The sequence below is a fragment of the Cyprinodon variegatus genome, unplaced genomic scaffold, assembly GCF_000732505.1.
Source record: "Cyprinodon variegatus isolate N-32 unplaced genomic scaffold, C_variegatus-1.0 Scaffold159, whole genome shotgun sequence".
NCBI classification, from domain to species: domain Eukaryota; kingdom Metazoa; phylum Chordata; class Actinopteri; order Cyprinodontiformes; family Cyprinodontidae; genus Cyprinodon; species Cyprinodon variegatus.
In genome coordinates this window covers 1,227,702-1,246,309 of record NW_015150612.1, presented here as the reverse complement: position 1 = coordinate 1,246,309, position 18,608 = coordinate 1,227,702, and the positions used below count along the sequence as shown (strand labels likewise).

Here is an 18,608-nt window from a genome sequence, read left to right as displayed (position 1 = left end):
TATATTCTACCCTTAGCTATTCAAAAAGGAAACATTCAGATCAGCAGTTTTTATTATTTATTTATGAATACTTGATCATATTTTTCTCTATTCTCATAACATTAATTTAAACCTACATTAATTTAATAATTCTTTGGGATCAATAAAGTATTTTTAAGTAGAATTCAATCTTTTTATTCCGCATCACATACTTCCAAATGTATTCTGGTTCATGTGGAGTATCTTGCCCCCAAATTCATTGTATGTGTAAAACACTGTTTAGTAATTGAAATTTTACTGATTCATACTCCCATGTATTTTAATCAGTACATTAAAAATATCAGTACATATAAACTTTTTTCAGTTATATTTTGCATTTCCTTGACTTAATGTCATGGCTGAAACATGTAGTTATAAAAATTAACTCACACATGTATTTATTGAATGCTTTCCTATTGTTTAGAACCCCCCCCCAAAAAAACAAAATGCACAGATATTTATATTTATAGATAGTTCATGTATAAACAAAAGGATGAACAGCTGATTCCAATGCCAACTGCGAGTTACCATGCCTCCCTAGTACATACACAATTTCAATTTCATTCATTCATCTCTCAATTCATCCAAAAAAAATTTTGGATTGATTGATTGGATGTCTTCCCTTTCAGCTACACTAGTGAATATCCTCCTTCAAAACAGCAAAATCAAATTTAGAAATTTGTCCCACTTATTGCCAAAGTCTACTTTTTGAAATTATGGATGGGGACTGTCCACACCAGTCCTTCAGAAAGTTATGCCTGCGCCACAACCTGTTTCAGAAAGAAAGCTTGGAGCTCCGACCAGCTTATGAAGGTCGACCAGCTCCACCAAACAGCAACCTGAGGCCACTTTGACATTCTGCCCAGTTTGATGCTGGTGCTAAAATATTTCCTTATTTGTCAAACCAGAGCCAAAGTATAACTTCACATGATGCTCCACATTCCTCATTTTAGAGAAGAAGGTGCTTCTTTTAGGAGTTGTCATAAAATACAACTTGTTTTTCTTAATCTTAGAACTTTATTTTTTTATTATTATGACTTTATTCTTGTAATTTTATGACTATTATAATTGTGACTTTATTATCCTAATTTTATGACTATTCTCGTAATTTTATGACTTTATTATCATAAATCTACGACTTTATTATTGTAATTTTATGATTTTATTCTTGTAACGTTACCACTTTATTCTTGAAATAGAAGTAAAATAAATCGCTAGCCTGGCCCTAATGCTCCTTTGTAATGGAAGACCAGGAGAATCACTTAAAAAGAAAAAAAAAGGCCTTTCAAATTTAGCATTTAAATCATTCAATTACAGTAGAAATCAATTCTGAAAAGTGTCTTTAATTGCAAATTTTAAACTCAACTATTAAAGAGAAACTGTATCAAATACTGCAATTTGAAAACGTTTTTTTTTTCTTCAAATCAGTTGTTAAATAGAGATCCAAAAACCGCGTTTCACATATGACAAATGGCTGTTTTCTCCTTTTCAGTAGGTCTCCTGGTCCTCCATAGATTTTGGAAGCTGCAATGTCCGAGCCCGCAGGGGGAACATGAATGCAACAAAAGTTCAGTCCTCTTGAGTTGCTATTGAGCTACAATCATGGAGGAAAAACAAAGCAAAACTCACAGCGACTTCTCTCCAGGTGAAACTACATTCTTTGAACTTTTTTATCATTATTGTATTGAAATAAGGACGTTAACCCGCTGCAACATTTGTGTTTCATAAAGCACCGTTAGCTTGTTTACTGACTGAAATAGAGGCAGAACTGATCAGAGGGGACAGCTGTTGGAACTAATGCACTGCTGCTGTTATTGGATTAAAGCGTTTTGTAGCAATAACCGGAAAATGTATTTTAATGAAAAGACGAAGCGAAACTGAATAAGTGGGCCGCCGTTAAGCAGCTGAATTCAGGTCAGCTCATTAGAGAGATAATGAGAAGTATAAACTTAGACTTTAATCCAGTTTTTATAAATAACACAGTAAGAAACAGGCTGCATTATTAACTCAGGAAGTTCAAATCTTTTTAAAATGGAACCGTAATGTTATTTTGACTGACTAAAATCATTGGAAAAGACTATCCACCGAGCTGCACATGAATGTTTTCAACGTAATAAACCAACATTAAGGCAGAGCTTTACTCCAAAAGGAAATTCAATTAAGTTTAATTTAGTTTATTTATATAGCGCCAATTCACAATGTCGCATCCACATGCCATCTTAAGGCACTTTAAAGAAACAATTCAACCAGATCACACAGTCAGATTGATTCAAAGTTTTCTATCTAAGGAAAATCAGTTGATTGCATCGACTCATTGACTCCAAGGCAGTCCCTCACACTAAGCATGCTTGTAGTGACAGTGGAGAGGGAAAAGTCCCTTTTAACAGGAAGAAACCTGCAGCAGAACCAGGCTCAGTGTGAGCGGCCACCTGCTGAGCCCGACTGGGGTTCAGGGAGACAGAAGAGGAGATAGAAAAAAGAAGCAGAGATACAAAAGTTAATTGTCAGTTAGCCCCATCCAGAAAACACACAGCCAGGCAGAGGAGCTCCAAGCCAGCTCCCATGTCAGAGGATGAAGAGAGCACATTCGGTTAGTCACAGTCAGAGAAACAGGACTACACTGGAAAAACAGGCCAAGCTCCAACATATATAAACAAAGCTGATGGTGGCAGCAGCACAGATGACATTTCTCTCTGGGCTGGTGTCACAGCCAAACAGGTACAGACCAGATGCAGCTATCATGAAAAAAGTAAAGAGAGAGCATAACATTAGAGTTTAAACTAACATATACTGCAGAATGGGAGAATAGAATGATGAAAGGGGGTCCCTATGTCCTCCAGCAGTCTAAGCCTATAGTAGCATATCTATACAGGATGCTCAGAATATTTTTTTGTATTACTCTCCTTCACAAATAAAACATCTATTAAAGATAGCATAAAGATTGTACTGAAAAGATTGTAGATGAACCCCTCCTTAACACATGGTGGTGGAAACAATATGCTGTGGGGTTCAATTTGAAACATTTATTTGAAGTACATTTGAATTTGCAGTAAAAGTGAATAGATTCTGTCCGTGGTGCTGAATACAAATGTATACTAATGCATCATGTGACATGGAGTCATGTTTGCTTTTTTTCCCACCATGTGTCTAATTCTTGTTATGTTATTAATCAGTCAACCTTGTCCATTTATCACCTCGCGGAGCAGGGAAGGAAGATCACGGCCCGGAGGACATAATCAGCCGACAGCTGAGCGAACAGAGCCGCTTTGCTTTTGCTGCTCTGTGCAGTGTCTCCTTAGGCCAGTTGTTCGCTGGATCTGAAAACAGGTGTGTGGGCGATCGTATCGCATCATCAAATCCTGAGTCCTGTTTACTGTAATTAAAGCAGCATTCTTGTTCTTATCTCTTCCTTAGGGTGTTTAGGGAGCAGTACTTGCAGAGCTTGGTCCAGTGGCTGGATCTGGATGAGTCGGTGATGCCAGTTATGGGGGCTTTCCTGTCTGGTCTGGGTTTCGAGGGCATCGATACCTTTCTCTCCATCCTACAGGCTGATCCATTGGTGGCTGCAGGAGCCACACCCATCATACAGGTGTTTGACGCTTTAATAAAGAAGGAAATGGTGCTGTACTATAGCTGCTTTTATGATAAAACATGTAAAGATTAGTTAAAAATCTGAGTTAAAAGTGGTTTGTTTCCACTCTCACCGTTCTGCTCACAGCAGATGTTGGAAGATAAAACCTCGGTCATCGTCCAGCCTCGTTTGTCACAGTTGCAGTTATTTAGATTATTTTATAAATCATTGCTCTGCTTTAGCTTCATTAATTCCCTTAAAACCTTGATTTTTAAAATCCTCCATTTTCATGGTATTTACTCTACTGTTTAAAACAATCATGTATTGAATGTTCCAGTTGCTTTTATGCAGAATCTGAAAGCAGCAATTATTCCTTCTGCTGCTGATATTTCTAAAAGCTTGTAGCTTTGTTAAAAAACGTGATTAGGATTTTTTTTTTTACACACAATTTTCTACCAGTGGTGCTAATAAGTGTGGAGGATGGTTAATAACACCTTTTGTTGGAAACTGGGTTATTACAAAATTAAAATAATGTCTGTGAATTATTATTAAGAAAGGAGAGCAAATGATGTCCTATCATTAGCACAACACAAGGACGGAAGATTATGCTTGTAATAGAACCAAGGTATAAATGGGAGTCAGAGATTTACTTAAAAATCTAATTAGGAGTAAAAAATAGAGTCTTTTGTGTGTCTGTTGTGTTAAAGATGAAAAAAAATTTCTTCTTTGAAGAAAAATGAGAATATGAACACATTGAAACAAATAGTAGAAAAAGAGCATTTTTTGTCCATTTCAGTCGGTATGTGCATACATTGGTCGATTCATTAGTGCATCTAAAAGCTACACATTATCAGAAGGTGAAGTGCATGCACTGCTGCTCCCTGCATTTGTTATCCTGTAGAGTGAATTTTGCTCCATTATTGTTGCATGAAAAGAAAATGGAAATTTGAAAAAGGTTTTGAGAGTTAGCTGTTTTCTCAGATTTAGTTTTTTCATACTTTATTGTTTTCCATTTTATTTTATTTTTTTTTTTCAAAATTATCTTTTTCAGACTAACTTTTATGAATAGCATCCTTTTCAACATTGCGTTTTACAGATCACTCCCTTTATTTCTGGGCGCAGGCTTTCCTATGTAGTGAGGAGTGAAGAAGCATGTCTATTGGTCTGCTGGACGTTAGTAAAATTCGTACAACTCTATCTGAAAGAGAAATATAAATAAATTCAACAGTTAAACAATAAAAAAAAAGCTTGAAAGAATAATATATAAAAAAAAATTTTAAAAAGAAAATCTAAAACAAGCAAAGTAATTTCAAAACCTTTTTTCTGAGTATGAAATGTTTTTTAAATTTTTGTTTGTTGTTAATGTTTTGTTTCATTTGTTAATATTTCCTTGTTTTTTGTTTAAACTGAGTATCATGTAACATTCATCGTGTTATGATGAATGGAAGAAAAGGAAATATTTGCTCCAAGAATCAGCCCAAAAATTTCCTCAGCACATATTGAGGATGGTTAGAATTATGACAGATTAATCAGTATCTGTTGGAAAAACCTTTATCATATGGAGCTAAATCTGTAAAAAATTGTATTGAAATATAATACCAGATTTGGCATTGGAAATTTAAACACTGACATTTCAAACATTGGAAATGGAAACACTAAATATTCAAACATTAAAAAGTCAAACATTCAAATTACTCCGTAAAAAATTCTGACAACGCTGTCATTCTCAGATGAAGCATATTTTCCATGAGAGAGGAAATGTGTGACTGGCTGCAGAGTTGCTTAAAGGTATAGTGGAGGATTTTCACAAAGTTTTGAAAAGCCACGCCCTCTTCAGGGTTGTGCACATTTAAAACCCTGTACCCGCTCCAGAGAGGGAAATGCGTGCGAGAGCATGCACAAACCCATTTCTCCTTGTGCACACTCGCTCATACAAACTTACTTTCCAAAAGAAGATTTGCAATTTTTCCACTATGTCAGACTCATTGCCGGTAAAATAAAATGGGGACGAGCTCGTAGGACAGCCTTACATTAACATATCACCAGAATGATTGACAATTAGGAGGATCACTTATTTTGATGATCCACCCAGAAAAATAACATCCTCCACTATACCTTTAAACTATGATGTCACTACAAGCTGGTACTGGTTTTGAATCAAGGGGGCGGGGCTAAACTGAAGCCTTCTTCGGGGTCCTTCACTGATTTCACTCCATANGGACAACAGAAAAACATGAGAACTAATATAAATCTAGAAATACAACAAAACTGGAATTAGGCCAATAAATCTAGAAAACAAGGAGCAAAGAAAAGAACAGCAGAACCAAGACCATGACAATACGGGTACAGGGTTTTAAATGTGCACAACCCTGGAGAGGGCGCTCCAGGGTTGTGCACATTTAAAACCCTGTACCCGCTCCAGAGAGGGAAATGCATGCGAGAGCATGCACAAACCCATTTTCTACTTGTGCACACTCACTCATACAAACTTACTTTCCAAAAGAAGATTTGCAATTTTTCCACTATGTCAGACTCATTGCCGGTAAATTAAAATGGGGACGAGCTCGTAGGACGGCCTTACATTAACATATCACCAGAATGATTGACAATTAGGAGGACCACTTATTTTGATGATCCACCCAGAAAAATAACATCCTCTGCTATACCTTTAAGCTATGATGTCACTACAAGCTGGTACTGGTTTTGAATCAAGGGGGCGGGGCTAAACTGAAGCCTTCTTCGGGGTCCTTCACTGATTTCACTCCATAGATATTGCAAGCTCTTGTTTTCTTCTTGAAATGTAGGTCTTCACTTAGCTTAGTTTGAATCTAAACCTACTAGATCACTTGTCATTTTATACAACCAATAGATAAAAACAAAATCAACAACCTTATTTGTGGCTGAGCAGCAGCACTTCAGCTGGCGCCCTTCGTTAGTTTACTGCAGATAGATGGCGAGGTACCGGGAAAACAAAAAAAGTACCCTGAAGGAGGCTTCAGTTTAGCTCAGCCCCCAGGATGCAAAAGTAGTGCCAGCTTTTAGTGAAATCATAGCCGAAAGTCACTCTGCAATCATCTCTCATAAAAAAAAAAAAAATTATCTAGCTACAAATCACAGCTTTATCATAATTTTTTTTTTTTACATTTTTTATGTTAATTTTTATTTTTTTTGCAATTGAATTTTCAATATTTTAATGTTCAAGGTTTTAAATTTCATTGTTTCTATTTTCAGTGTTTGAATTTTCAATGTTTACATTTTCAATGCTAAATCTTACATTTAATGCCAATTAGGGCTGGGTATTTTTCGCCAAAGTCCTGAATCGTTTAGTTTTTGATTCCTACAGTTCTAAATCGATTAATTTCGATTCAATTTGTTTTTTTTACAATAATGAAAGTGGTTCAACTGTGTTTCAAAATACTCATGTATTTTGTTTTTTCCTGTCACATTAAACACGAAGTGCAAACTTGTAAATCAGACAGTTTAAACGAGATGTTAACAAAACTGTCTCAAAAGTGCAAACTTGTTTGTGAAAAATGAAAAAGTGAAGCCTCACTCGAGCAAGCAGACATGAGACAGCAGACATGCATGAGCTGCATTATCTTCTCTGCACAAACCATATTTGCAGCGTTGTCTGTATCAACTACAGGGTGTTTTCAAGTCAGCCCCCATTTGTTAATGTCTTCAGTCAACCTATGGGCTATATTTGCAGCTGTCTGGCTTGAAGTCATCTTGAGTGCATCTTTCCTGCTTATTTGAATGTGAACGTCATGTGGGTCACTATAAAATGAATCAATCTCCTTTCCCTAGACATCGATTTTGCAAAAATGTAAAGGAATCGATTCCAAATCGGTTAAATCGATTTTTTTACCCAGCCCTGGCGCCAATGCAAGCTGTCACTGATTTAGCTCCATATTACCGATTGATCTCTTGATGACAGTAAGCGATCCTGAAATGAAAATAAGATAAAGTTTCATGTATTTTCTGTTAATCAGATCAATAATAATGTTAAGTTACACAAAGGGTCTATAATAACACATTTTTAGGTATACTTTTGGACAACAAATTTAGTTTACAAACTTTATGTAAAAGTTGTGCATATTATAAATGTCTCTGTGGTTTTGCCTTATTTCTCATGTTGCTCAAAAATACTGGGAAATGCAAATAAAATATATATTTTTTTACATATTTGTACAGTTACAAAACAAAGAAACAATTGGACCCAATAATAAAATGGGATATAACAAACCAGTAACTAAACCTTTTGTTCAAAGGAACACTTTAAAAATTAAAAACACTGCATATAGAAAAATATAAGAAATAGCATGCAAAGCATTGAATCTAAGTCTCCCTTCTGGAATTCAGAACCTGTTTGAGTTAAAAACAGAATAAATATCATTTACTGATGGTATTTTTGAACATGCTAAGGAAAAAATGATATAACCTCTTATATCTGTGATTAGGTATGTTACATGTATGTTTAATGTTATGTCTGGACGTATGTTTATGGAAAGTGATTTTTTTTCTTTTGTAGACTGAGAAAGACCAAAACCTTTATGGTAAATAATTGGTTTGATTAGTAGCTCTTTATTATTAATTTATACGTCAGAAATTTACCAAAATAATTTGAATTAGACAGAAAACAAAAATGGCAGTGGACTGACTTTCTGCTCTAACCAGCTCTTCTCTTCTTTTCCAGGATCTGGTGTCTTTGTCTGTCAAAGATGGTGAGGAACCTATGACATCACATCTGTTGGTACAGATAAAATACTAAACAAAAGTTATCCTAAGATGGTGATCTTTGGTTTGTCCCTATCAGGTCAGTATGATGCCAGATCCAGAGTCCTGATCCGCCATGTTAGCTGCCTGCTGCGAGTGTCCCCGCAGCAGCTGGAGGAGTTTGAGGAGACGCTTGGAGAGAGGCTGAGGGAAGCAGTAGAGGAGAGCGAGTAAGATGGATGGATGGATTTATTTATGAGAGAGCTTAGAAGTTTTATCTAGGAGGGATTGGAGGAGTCGGATCAGTTTAGCTTTATCTCGCTGTTTTCTCCAGAGAGGAGTCCTCCCGCCGGCGGAGGAGAGAAAGAGGACGAAAGTTAAGACGCTACCTTCTGATTGGGTTGGCCACTGTGGGAGGAGGGACTGTGATTGGTGATTATTTCTGCTCATTATAGCAACAATATTCTCTAAACTAGAGTCTATGTGAGGTTTTCTACATTCTGTAACCATGTTTTTTTTTGCCAGGTGTGACAGGTGGCCTGGCAGCCCCTTTGGTGGCAGCTGGAGCAGGTGCCGTCCTGGGGGCCGGGGGGGCCGCTGCACTGGGATCAACTGCTGGCATCGCCATCATGGCTTCTCTGTTTGGGGCCGCTGGAGCTGGACTGACTGGTAAGAAAACTCCACAAAAACACAGAGAGAAACCCTAAATGAAAGTAAAAATAAACAAATGGGTATATAATAGAGAAATTGCTGGGTTTTAAGGTAAATAAATAAAAGATCAGGGTCTGGATGAGATTGCATTGTTTAAGACAACAGCAGCTCTTATGTAGAAGCAGTTTTCTTAGACTGGGAGTCATAATATGTAGTCGGTGAACATTTTAATTGAACACCCCTCCTTGATTCTTCTTGATGCTTGATTTTCCCTGCATCCTCTCTGAAGGCTATAAGATGAACAAGTGTGTTGGCGCCATAGAGGAGTTTGAATTTCGACCCATGAGCTCCGGGAAGCATCTTCACCTGACCATCGCAGTGACGGGCTGGCTCTGTAGTGGTAAATATAGTAAGTAAAGGTTCCGCTTTCTGCAAACAGGTTTGGAGGGTTGCACTTTAGGAACGATAACCAGACGTTTGTCATTTTAGAATAATGCACATTCAGGGAACCGCAGGGCTGGGAGACATATATTTGACATTTTATTACAATGTTTGGGGATGCTATCATAACTATAAGAGAAGATGACAAAAAATTTACTTCTTTGCAGTCTTTCTCAGCTAAATGTTTGGCTATAACTGCTTACAGTATAATTCACAGCCCCATAATCATTGATACTACTGTTAAAGAAACACATTTAAATTCAGCTTCTTCAGGAAACCAGATGCATAAAGAAATATGATTTACATCTTTTAATCAAATTCTTTAAATTGTTCACTGCATAAATACAAGAAAATGAAAGAAAAATAAGAAAAGTGGTTAAAAAAAAAAAAATCAGATAATTCCCCCATTTTTTCAGGAATTTTAATCATCATTGATTTGACAATAAATCAAAAATACTTATGACTAGAAACTTTTCACAAGATGAACAATATGGTAAATGCTTACCACTAGTACTGGAGATATTTTTTTTATTTTAATTAAGCCGCACTTTGTTATATTGTTTTAAGGTTAGTTTAGTTTCTTTACATTTCATCAAACAGTGAGGGTTTATATTTGATGAAATCTTAAGGTAAACCATCAATAGCATGCCATAAAAACGTCTCTAAGGGCTCATCTGTCCTGTTTAGGCAAACGGCATGCAGGGTCTGGTTGCTTTGGTGACGGGCATATTTCGTTATATTAAAAGGGGGAAATTAAGATATTCCTCCAGGTACAGAATTTGATTAATTTAATTAACGTAGTGACACATATGGTTTAGCAAGGAAAGTAGGAGCTAGATACAAAAACATGGTGTGGAAAAAGGTTTAAAGAGGACTGGAAAAGATCAACAATTACAGCAAATGGTGAATAAAAGGGGGACACCCCTATCAAGCCACTGATTAGCCCACAGGTTTCAGAAAAACTGCAGTAAAATATGACAGAAACATGAATCAGGCTTTCTGCAAGTCATTAAAAGTCATTAAATTATTATTTTTTAAATTAAAGCCTTAATTGGCATTAAAACGCATTAAATGTGATTATTGTGGCATTTAAAATGCCTTATTTAAAAAAAAAAAAAAAGTTTATAAAAACAATTTTGTCAGATATATCGCGATATATTTGCATGGAACTGCTTCCGATTGATCGTAAAGCCGTTTGTTCGGGAAAGAAGCTCAAGGCGGAGAAAAAGCTAGAGAAATGGAAATTTTACATTTCCACAAAACTGGCTGGAAAACGAGGAATTCGGGACCTGGCTGCAGCCTGTCGACGGTGAAGATGACAAAATTTTGCAGAGTATATATGAGAGTCATGAGTACTTGTTGATGTCATTAAAATTATTTCTAAGAGCATTAAAAAACATTAAATAAGAGTTACTCCTTCCTGTATAAACCCTGATGAATAAATAAACCAACAATTTCATCACAACTGATCACACTACAGACAAGTTCTTCCCACATTTATAATATAACATTTGATCGTTATAAAATGCACTAAAAACTGACTGAGTTGCCATAAAATGTTAAATGATGGTGATTAAATTTCCATTTATATTTTTACATCACATTGTTATTTAAATAACATTGACACACCGGAGACATTGAAGCTTTATATGAAAAAAACTGACAAATAATTACAGCAAGTGCACAAAAAATCCTGCACATATTAGCTTTGATATTTAGGTGATTCAATGAACTTCAAAGGTTCATCTTTGTGCATTACATTGTTAATTCCTGGGAAGAAATTAGCATAGATAAAGAGACATTAAATGCACAATATTTTGAACTCTATCTATTGTTTCTATGTGTAATTAAAAAAGAAAAGGCAGATTAAATTTATGCTTTTGCATAAAACTGTGCGCCTCCCTTCCTCTGAAACACTGTCAAAAGCTTAGTGTCCCCTTCACTAACAATGGCTGCAAAAGCACTCGGCATTCAAGGACCACCTGGATGTTCCCCTGAAAACAAACAAATAAGCTAAGCTAAGCTCCATGGGCGACCGTGCCTTCTGCTCTGCCGCTCCTCAGACCTGGAATGCCCTCCCTGATCATCTGAGGGAACCACAGACTATCCAGACTTTTAAAAAAGGATTTAAAAACATTTCCTTTTAGCAGAACTTACGACTTTTAACCTTTTATAATTATGCCACCGACATATTTATTTATATGTACTCTGCAATGAAGCTTAGTTTTAAATTTATGATGAATTTACCTGTAGCACTTTGAGATTTTTATTAGATGTAAAATGCATAACAAATAAGATTTATTATTGATATTATTAGATCTGCTGTTTCCAGATTCGTTCCAGGCCCCGTGGTGCAGCCTGGGAGACTGTGGAGACCAGTACTGCTTGGTGTGGGAGTCACGTTTCCTCAGGGACCTGGGCTCCGCCATGACCTCTCTACTGGACGGACTGGTCAGCATGATGGCTCAGGAAGCCCTTAAATACACAGTGCTGTCAGGTACTTTGACCTTTGCTCATTAAAACCGTATCTAGAGGCAGATCTGTTCTGGATCTATTTGTTTTCTGTTTCTGTCCTCAGGTATTGTGACGGCCCTGACGTGGCCTGCGTCTTTGTTAGCTGCTGCCAGCGTCATCGACAACCCCTGGTGCGTTTGCCTGAACCGCTCAGCTGAGGTGGGCAAACACCTGGCTCAGGTTCTGAGAAGTAGGCAGCAGGTATGTTGGCGTTTAGTCTCAATAGTTTGACATTTTAGGAATATTTGCTAACTTCAACCTTGCTTTCTCTTTCTGCTTTAGAAAAAAAAATAAAGCCTTTGAGTTAGATTATTTAATTTGCTCTTAACCGTTGTATGTAGCTTTATTCTATTATTTTGTCCGCATACGAAAAACTGTTCCACGGTGGTTAGGTGAGTAGTATTTTTCTGAGAAGTGGGTTTTACTAATAAAAAACCAAAGTTTTACTGTGGAATCCAAAATGTGTGGTTTAGTTGTTCAAATATACATTTCTTACATAAAAAAAATTAAAAATAAACCTAACCGTAGCCATAGTACCCAGAGAGAACCCACGAACATGCAAACTCCATGCTGAAAGACCCTGGACCGGGTATCAAACCTGGAACCTTCTTGCTGCAGCAGTGATACCCAATGCACCACTGAGCAGCCCCACATCAGTTACCAATATATCAATTCAATTCAGTTTATTTATATGGTGCCAATTCACAACACATGTCATCTCAAGGCACTTTAGAGAGACGATTCATCAGATCTTCCAATCAGATTGTTTCAGCGTTTTCTGTCAGAGAAAAACAAGCTGATTGCAACAAGTCATTGACCCTGCAGCAATCCCTCACACCAAGCATGCATATTAGCTGTCTTTTAAAGATGAGGTGAAGAGTTAGTAAGAGAAATAGTTTTCATTTTTTGACAGCAATGAATTGACAGTTAATGACACAAAGATGTGTTGTATTGCTTTGCTCTAAAGAGCATAGTGAGCTCTTTGAGGGGCCTAAGAAGAACTCTAAAGGATGGATTTAGAAGAGAAGACAATTCAGCTTCTGATGGGAAGAGAGATGTGGTAACAAAGGAATACGCTTTCACTCTGGAGGGAATGCAAAATAAAATCTCTCAATGGCAAGGGAAAACAGTCAGTTTTGCCAAATTTGTAATCACACAGCGTGCATATAGCAGGCAGGGCAGATCCAGACATGAATAATCAATATACCTGACCTTTAATAGGAGATTAGACGCACAGAAAACAGATCAAGTAAAGTAGCCCCCCCTGGAAAAAAAAAAGGTGTGACAGAGCAGGAAAGTATATCACTTATCGCTCTACTCTCTTTATAAATAACAACACTGCCCTCCCAGCTTTCCTTTTTAAACCATCCCACAGCCTTTACTGCTGCATTTTCATTCCTTTAAACGTTGTTTCCGTTATATTTTTTAATAAATCACATGCTTTGCATTTGTGCATTTTGTTTTTATGTCTGAATGTTTGACTGAAAGGCAAAACTTAAAGAGGCTCCTGCCATGGTTGGTTAGCCATGCAATGGAGGACTTAGGTACATTTTAGTAAATCTTGTCCTGCAGGATAAATACGTGGTTTTCTTGAAAGATGGAGACTTCCTCCAGCATCACTGGTTGCATGAAGCTCCCACTAAAAGCTGTCAGTATTGATTGGGAGCTGATTTTGAGTCCAGAAAGCTCCAAGGAGCTCACCTTTAATGTAACCAACCAGAGGCTCAAGCTGCACACTTTTCTGCCTTTAAGTTTGTATAGCAGGTTAGAAAATATGCAATTCAATGTTTGCACTGAAATATTGTAAAAATTCTTAATTGACTTTTTTTCTGCTTATTTTAAAAGGGAAAGCGGCCTGTCAGCCTTATAGGCTTTAGTCTTGGGGCTCGAGTCATCTACTACTGTCTGCAGGAGCTTGCCAGTGATAAAGGTGATTTAATTTCAACTGCAGTCGTCTTGTCTGCTTTTAAATAAAAAGCTAACTGAAGATGAAATATTTTCAAATGTTTTAAATCTTCAGGTAGTGAAGGGATGGTTGAGGATGTGGTCCTCCTCGGGGCGCCTGTAGACGGTTCTGAGAAGTCCTGGGAGAAAATGGTGAAGGTGGTGGCAGGAAAAATAGTGAACGGCTACTGCAGGTAAACGATCACTAATTCTTTCTTCTAAATTTTGAAGATTGATCAGTCGGTATTCGCAGCTGTTTGTGGCAGAGCATCAGTAAAAGGCTTTCTGTAATTTTCCACCTGTCAGAGGAGACTGGCTGCTGGGCTTCTTGTACCGGAGCTCAGCTGCACAGCTGTCTGTTGCTGGGCTGCAGCCAATCAACATCCAGGACCGGCGGATAATTAATGTGGACCTCTCATCAGTGGTGAGTCCTCGTACATTTCAAATAGAATAAAGGCAAGGAAACTTGAATTTAGCTTTGTTGGCAAATTTTTATGAAAAATTTGAGAACTGAAGGTTGTTTAAACAGACTAGTAAAAAATACAAATCTTTCAGATATTCATTCAAGGTTGTGCCTTTGCAAACTCTGAGTCATCCTGGTCTTAGCACCCACTTCAGGATTAAATCAAAGGAAACAGGATTTTTACCTTCGACATCTATGCAGGATGTGGTCTGGATAGCAGGACAAGTCTAGAGCCTTCAGTTTAAACCTGTCGTAGATAACAAGGTACTTATGATAACAGCAAACTGACCCTGATCTCTCGCTTTAATGTAAATTACTTTAATGTCTAATAAAAAATAATGATAATAATAATCACATTTCATTTACAAGAGGCTTTCAAAACACTCAATTACCTAAAAAATGAAATTTAAAAACACCAGTAAAAGAAAAAAAAAACGCAACAACAAACCAGATAAAACATGCCATGTTATGTTTTCTTGTTATTTAAACTCCTTTAATTGAGTTTGTTATTTTTCTTAAATTGTTGGCATCTTTTTGACTTTGGGTAATAAGAATAAAATGAAAACAGAATGCTAATCTAATATCCTGATAGCCTGAAAGCCTGAAAGCAGAGGCGTCACATCAGTGGGAGCTGTGGTCTGTTGAAACATGAACATTTCAGTCAAATGCAAAAAATATCAACCGATATGTACAATGTATGAAGGACGCTGATGAGGCAACATCTTCATTTGGATGTAGAATTTTTAAAGGAAAAGTCCGTCACAGAATTCAAACTTCTGAAAGTACTCCAAGTATGAAATTATTACATACTTTTCAATAAATGATGTGTTTTTAATTAAGAGTCATTTTCATTTGAATGGGCTTTCCTGGAGACATCCATGTTTGTCAAAGAACACTACTGCCACCTACTGGTTTGTGACGTCACAGTGCGGCATCGGCTGTTGAGCAAGTCCCAATGCTGTATCTGGTTATTGTCGCAATGCGCTATTATCCATGATGGTGACGACCAGTGCATTATGCGAAGCAGAGAGTAACGGATTAATGACGTGTTTTTTCTCTGGCAAGAAGTTTGCCAGAGATAACTTTATCTTAGTTTCTGTCCTTTCCATTCAAAAACAGCAAAGTGACAAAGATCACTATATTTTTAATCAGGTTTTTTGCTTATATGTTCATTATATACTTTTAAATATTTTTAGATTGCATATGCTAATACCATTTCTGTTTTTATTTTGAGCCTTGAAACTAATTTCCCCCAAATTTACATAATTAATGAGCAGTTTATAGACAATTAAATTTATCTAAGTAGACACTGAGCCAGCATTGCCCTCTAGCACCTCATACTGTAGCATATATAATTTGATAACAAGCTCAGATATTTGTTTGTTTTTATATAAATATAGATCACTGCAATGCATTTACACAAATGAGTCTCCAAATTTGCAGCAATCAAAGGCGTAACTTTCTGAAGTACAATAATCTCTGCTTTTTCCCCACTTTCTGGGCTCATTAACTTTAGCCAAAGGGAACAGAGGTTGGGTGCAGCTATCTGTGTTCAGAGCGTTTTCAGTCGTTTTCAGTCCGTTTTTTTTTCCTCTCTCCCGCTGCTCCCGTGTCCTGCCTCTCGATGTTGACATCTGATTTGCAGTCGCATTTCACTGCGTGCAACTTCGTTAAGGAGGAGAGACACACAGCAGCACTCAGTGAATATTAACCGGCAGCTACTTTGATGTTTAAGTAAAAGTTAGGAGACGGGTTGGTTAAAAAAATTAGGGATGCCACGAAAAAAATCAGTTGATTAGACATACGGAGATTTTTCAGCTAAAAATGGCAACAGATTGTAAATTCATACATTATTATATTGCAAGAATCTTGACAAAACATAGTTTGTTCTTTTTTACTAGTGAAAAAAGCTGGGCTTCTCAGAGGACCATGACTCACAGTTAGAGGTTAAAATTAACATGTTTTCTTATTGCACAGATAGAATCAGACTGCAGAGCTTCTACATATCTTGAAACTTTGTTTCTGGCATCATTCTATTAGCAAAGAGGTTCATAAATCTTCTTAAACAGAGCAGAGAGAGAAGTATGGAGAGCTGCAGATTTAAAGGAGAAACAGATTTACTGGGATATGCAACACGTAATAAAAGTTAACCAGAGAGTTTACAAGAAGAAAATACGCTTGGCTAAATCTAAAATGCAGCATATCCATATTTTTCTGGATGGATGGATGGAATTGAAATTTTACTTCTAGGCATGATATATTGATTTTGGCATCAGAATCGGTTGTTATTTGTTTCTTTTTTATACATTAATGTTTTTGGGCCCTATATATGTAATGCCCTAAAACTATCTAGTAATGTAATTATCAGTGTATTATGGTTCTCTTGTGTTCTCAGCAATAGGAAAGCATTCAATAATATGTTTGAGCTCATTTTTGGAAAATACAAAAACCTAATGAAAGCGTTGGGGTGGAGTAACTGTAGGTCCATCAGCCCCCACCCTTAGAGTGTCCCCACCACCTTTCATCACAAAGTTACACCCTTTGAACCTACAGAAGATTTATTTCACATACACCAACAGACAAGTTAAGAAACAGTGAGACAGCAGCTTTATTTAAAAAAAAAAACAAAAAAAAAACAGAAGATACACAAACACATTTTCAACAAACGGTATTCTGCTGGTTTGAACTCAGTATAACTTAAGATTCATAACATATTTAGTCAACAATATAAATGATGGAAATAACCATTGTTATTAATTACAGGTTCCCAAACTTTCAGTTTCTGACCCATAAAGACCCAAGAGAGTCAACTCATGACCCAAACTATTTTCTACAAATAAAATAACCATTGGTTTAATTATATATTTTTTAATTTGCTGTTTTTATCTGAATTTAAGTGTTGCTTTTATATTTTAAAGCATTTACACTAATGTTCATTCTTTGAGTTTAATTTCTGTAGTGGAACTAAAAAAACTGAACCAAATGGACCAAAAACTGTCGCAAGGAGTTACACCAAAATATTTGATTCATGTCATGCAGCTTAAATACCAAACATCTACTTACAAAAATTTATCTTAAAATTCTGGAATTTTTAAAGGATGAGGTGATTTTGGTAAAGCTGGCTGGACCTAAACAGGAAAGGTTTTATTTTCTATAATCCTAAACAGTGAAAAGTTCATGTCTTTCACAGCATCTGCAAATATTTGGTTCCAACTATATAATTATTTAATTTACAATTTCCTAAAAATGATGATTTTGAAATGACAATGATGATGTAAATAAAATCACAATTAAAGTAAAACAAATCTAAATCCTGTCTCAGGTGAAAGGCCACTTGGACTACATGCGTCAGATGGACACCATCTTGGTGGCAGTCGGAGTTCCCACCAAAGAGGTGCCAGGAGCTTCGTTTGTTCTTCCTCAGACTGTAAAAGCCGCCCAGACCGTCGTGGACGACGTGGAACAGCAAGCCAGCGCGACGCAGAATCCATCTGAGGAAGATAGAAGTTGTTCAGAAGAGGGCAGAGATTGGAGCGAGGTGGCAGAGACAGAGGAAACGGAGGATGGCTGGGATATTCCTGACATCACCGACCTGCTAGACTCTCTGAATGAGACGGAGTCAGACAATCAAAACTCTATTCCTAACAATTCACCACCTAAAAACCAGGAAACTACAAAAAACAACGGCTTAACAGAGGCTGACCAGGATGAGGAACACATATCATGGAGCTGGGATGATGCACAGTGGACTACAGAGCGCTCACACAAATAAAAACCTTTAAAGAGATTTTTATGTTCCAGGACCGGCTGTTTCCTCACTAGCTCTCATGGCCTCCAGTTATTTTTTTGAAACACAGAAGCTTCTTTGGTAGAAAACAATTTTTTTTCTTTCATCCTTGGCACAGTGAGGTGCCAGAAATACTGTGAATTGAAGCTCCTACATATGGCAGCTTTTAGAAAAACAGCCTCTAAATGAACTGCCTTGTTTCACTTCTTGATGTACTGATAATTTAATCATCATTCAGACTGATGAAGGATGAATAGTTGTTTTGTTTGAAGAACTGTAAATGGTTTATTTTCAAAATCTAAAAAAAGTAGCTCAGAACATTTAGTGATTGGTAGTTAAGTAAACTACCATCTTTTTTACTCCTACCTTATTTTTTGCTGTAGCCTGGTTTCTATAGAACAAACGACAGAGTATTAGGGCCAGGCTAGAGATAGAGATTTTTTTCTTCTATTTCGAGATTAAAGTAGTTAAATTACGAGAATAAAGTCGTAATATTACGACTT

The 18,608-nt window shown here is 36.7% G+C and overlaps 1 protein-coding gene across 1 annotated transcript; it reads left to right on the top strand.

Moving 5' to 3' along the window:
- The first annotated feature begins 1,529 nt into the window (after positions 1 to 1,529).
- On the top strand, positions 1,530 to 18,573 carry tmco4 (transmembrane and coiled-coil domains 4). The gene is made up of 14 exons (XM_015377821.1): positions 1,530 to 1,663; positions 3,225 to 3,345; positions 3,433 to 3,607; positions 8,286 to 8,313; positions 8,406 to 8,535; positions 8,640 to 8,737; positions 8,831 to 8,974; positions 9,246 to 9,365; positions 11,730 to 11,894; positions 11,976 to 12,112; positions 13,757 to 13,841; positions 13,932 to 14,049; positions 14,162 to 14,279; positions 17,641 to 18,573. The coding sequence occupies exons 1-14, from the start codon at positions 1,621 to 1,623 to the stop codon at positions 18,088 to 18,090; spliced, it is 1,932 nt and encodes a 643-aa protein (XP_015233307.1). The 5' UTR covers positions 1,530 to 1,620; the 3' UTR covers positions 18,091 to 18,573.
- The last annotated feature ends 35 nt before the right edge of the window (positions 18,574 to 18,608 follow it).

What these genes read in the sequence shown, in the direction of transcription:
- tmco4 (XM_015377821.1), top strand. Translation starts at nt 1,621, where the DNA reads ATGGAGGAAAAACAAAGCAAAACTCACAGCGACTTCTCTCCAG. An exon ending in GAAGCAGTAGAGGAGAGCGA is followed by an intron (nt 8,536 to 8,639) that starts GTAAGATGGATG and finishes TGTTTTCTCCAG; the next exon opens with AGAGGAGTCCTCCCGCCGGC. An exon ending in TAAATACACAGTGCTGTCAG is followed by an intron (nt 11,895 to 11,975) that starts GTACTTTGACCT and finishes TTCTGTCCTCAG; the next exon opens with GTATTGTGACGGCCCTGACG.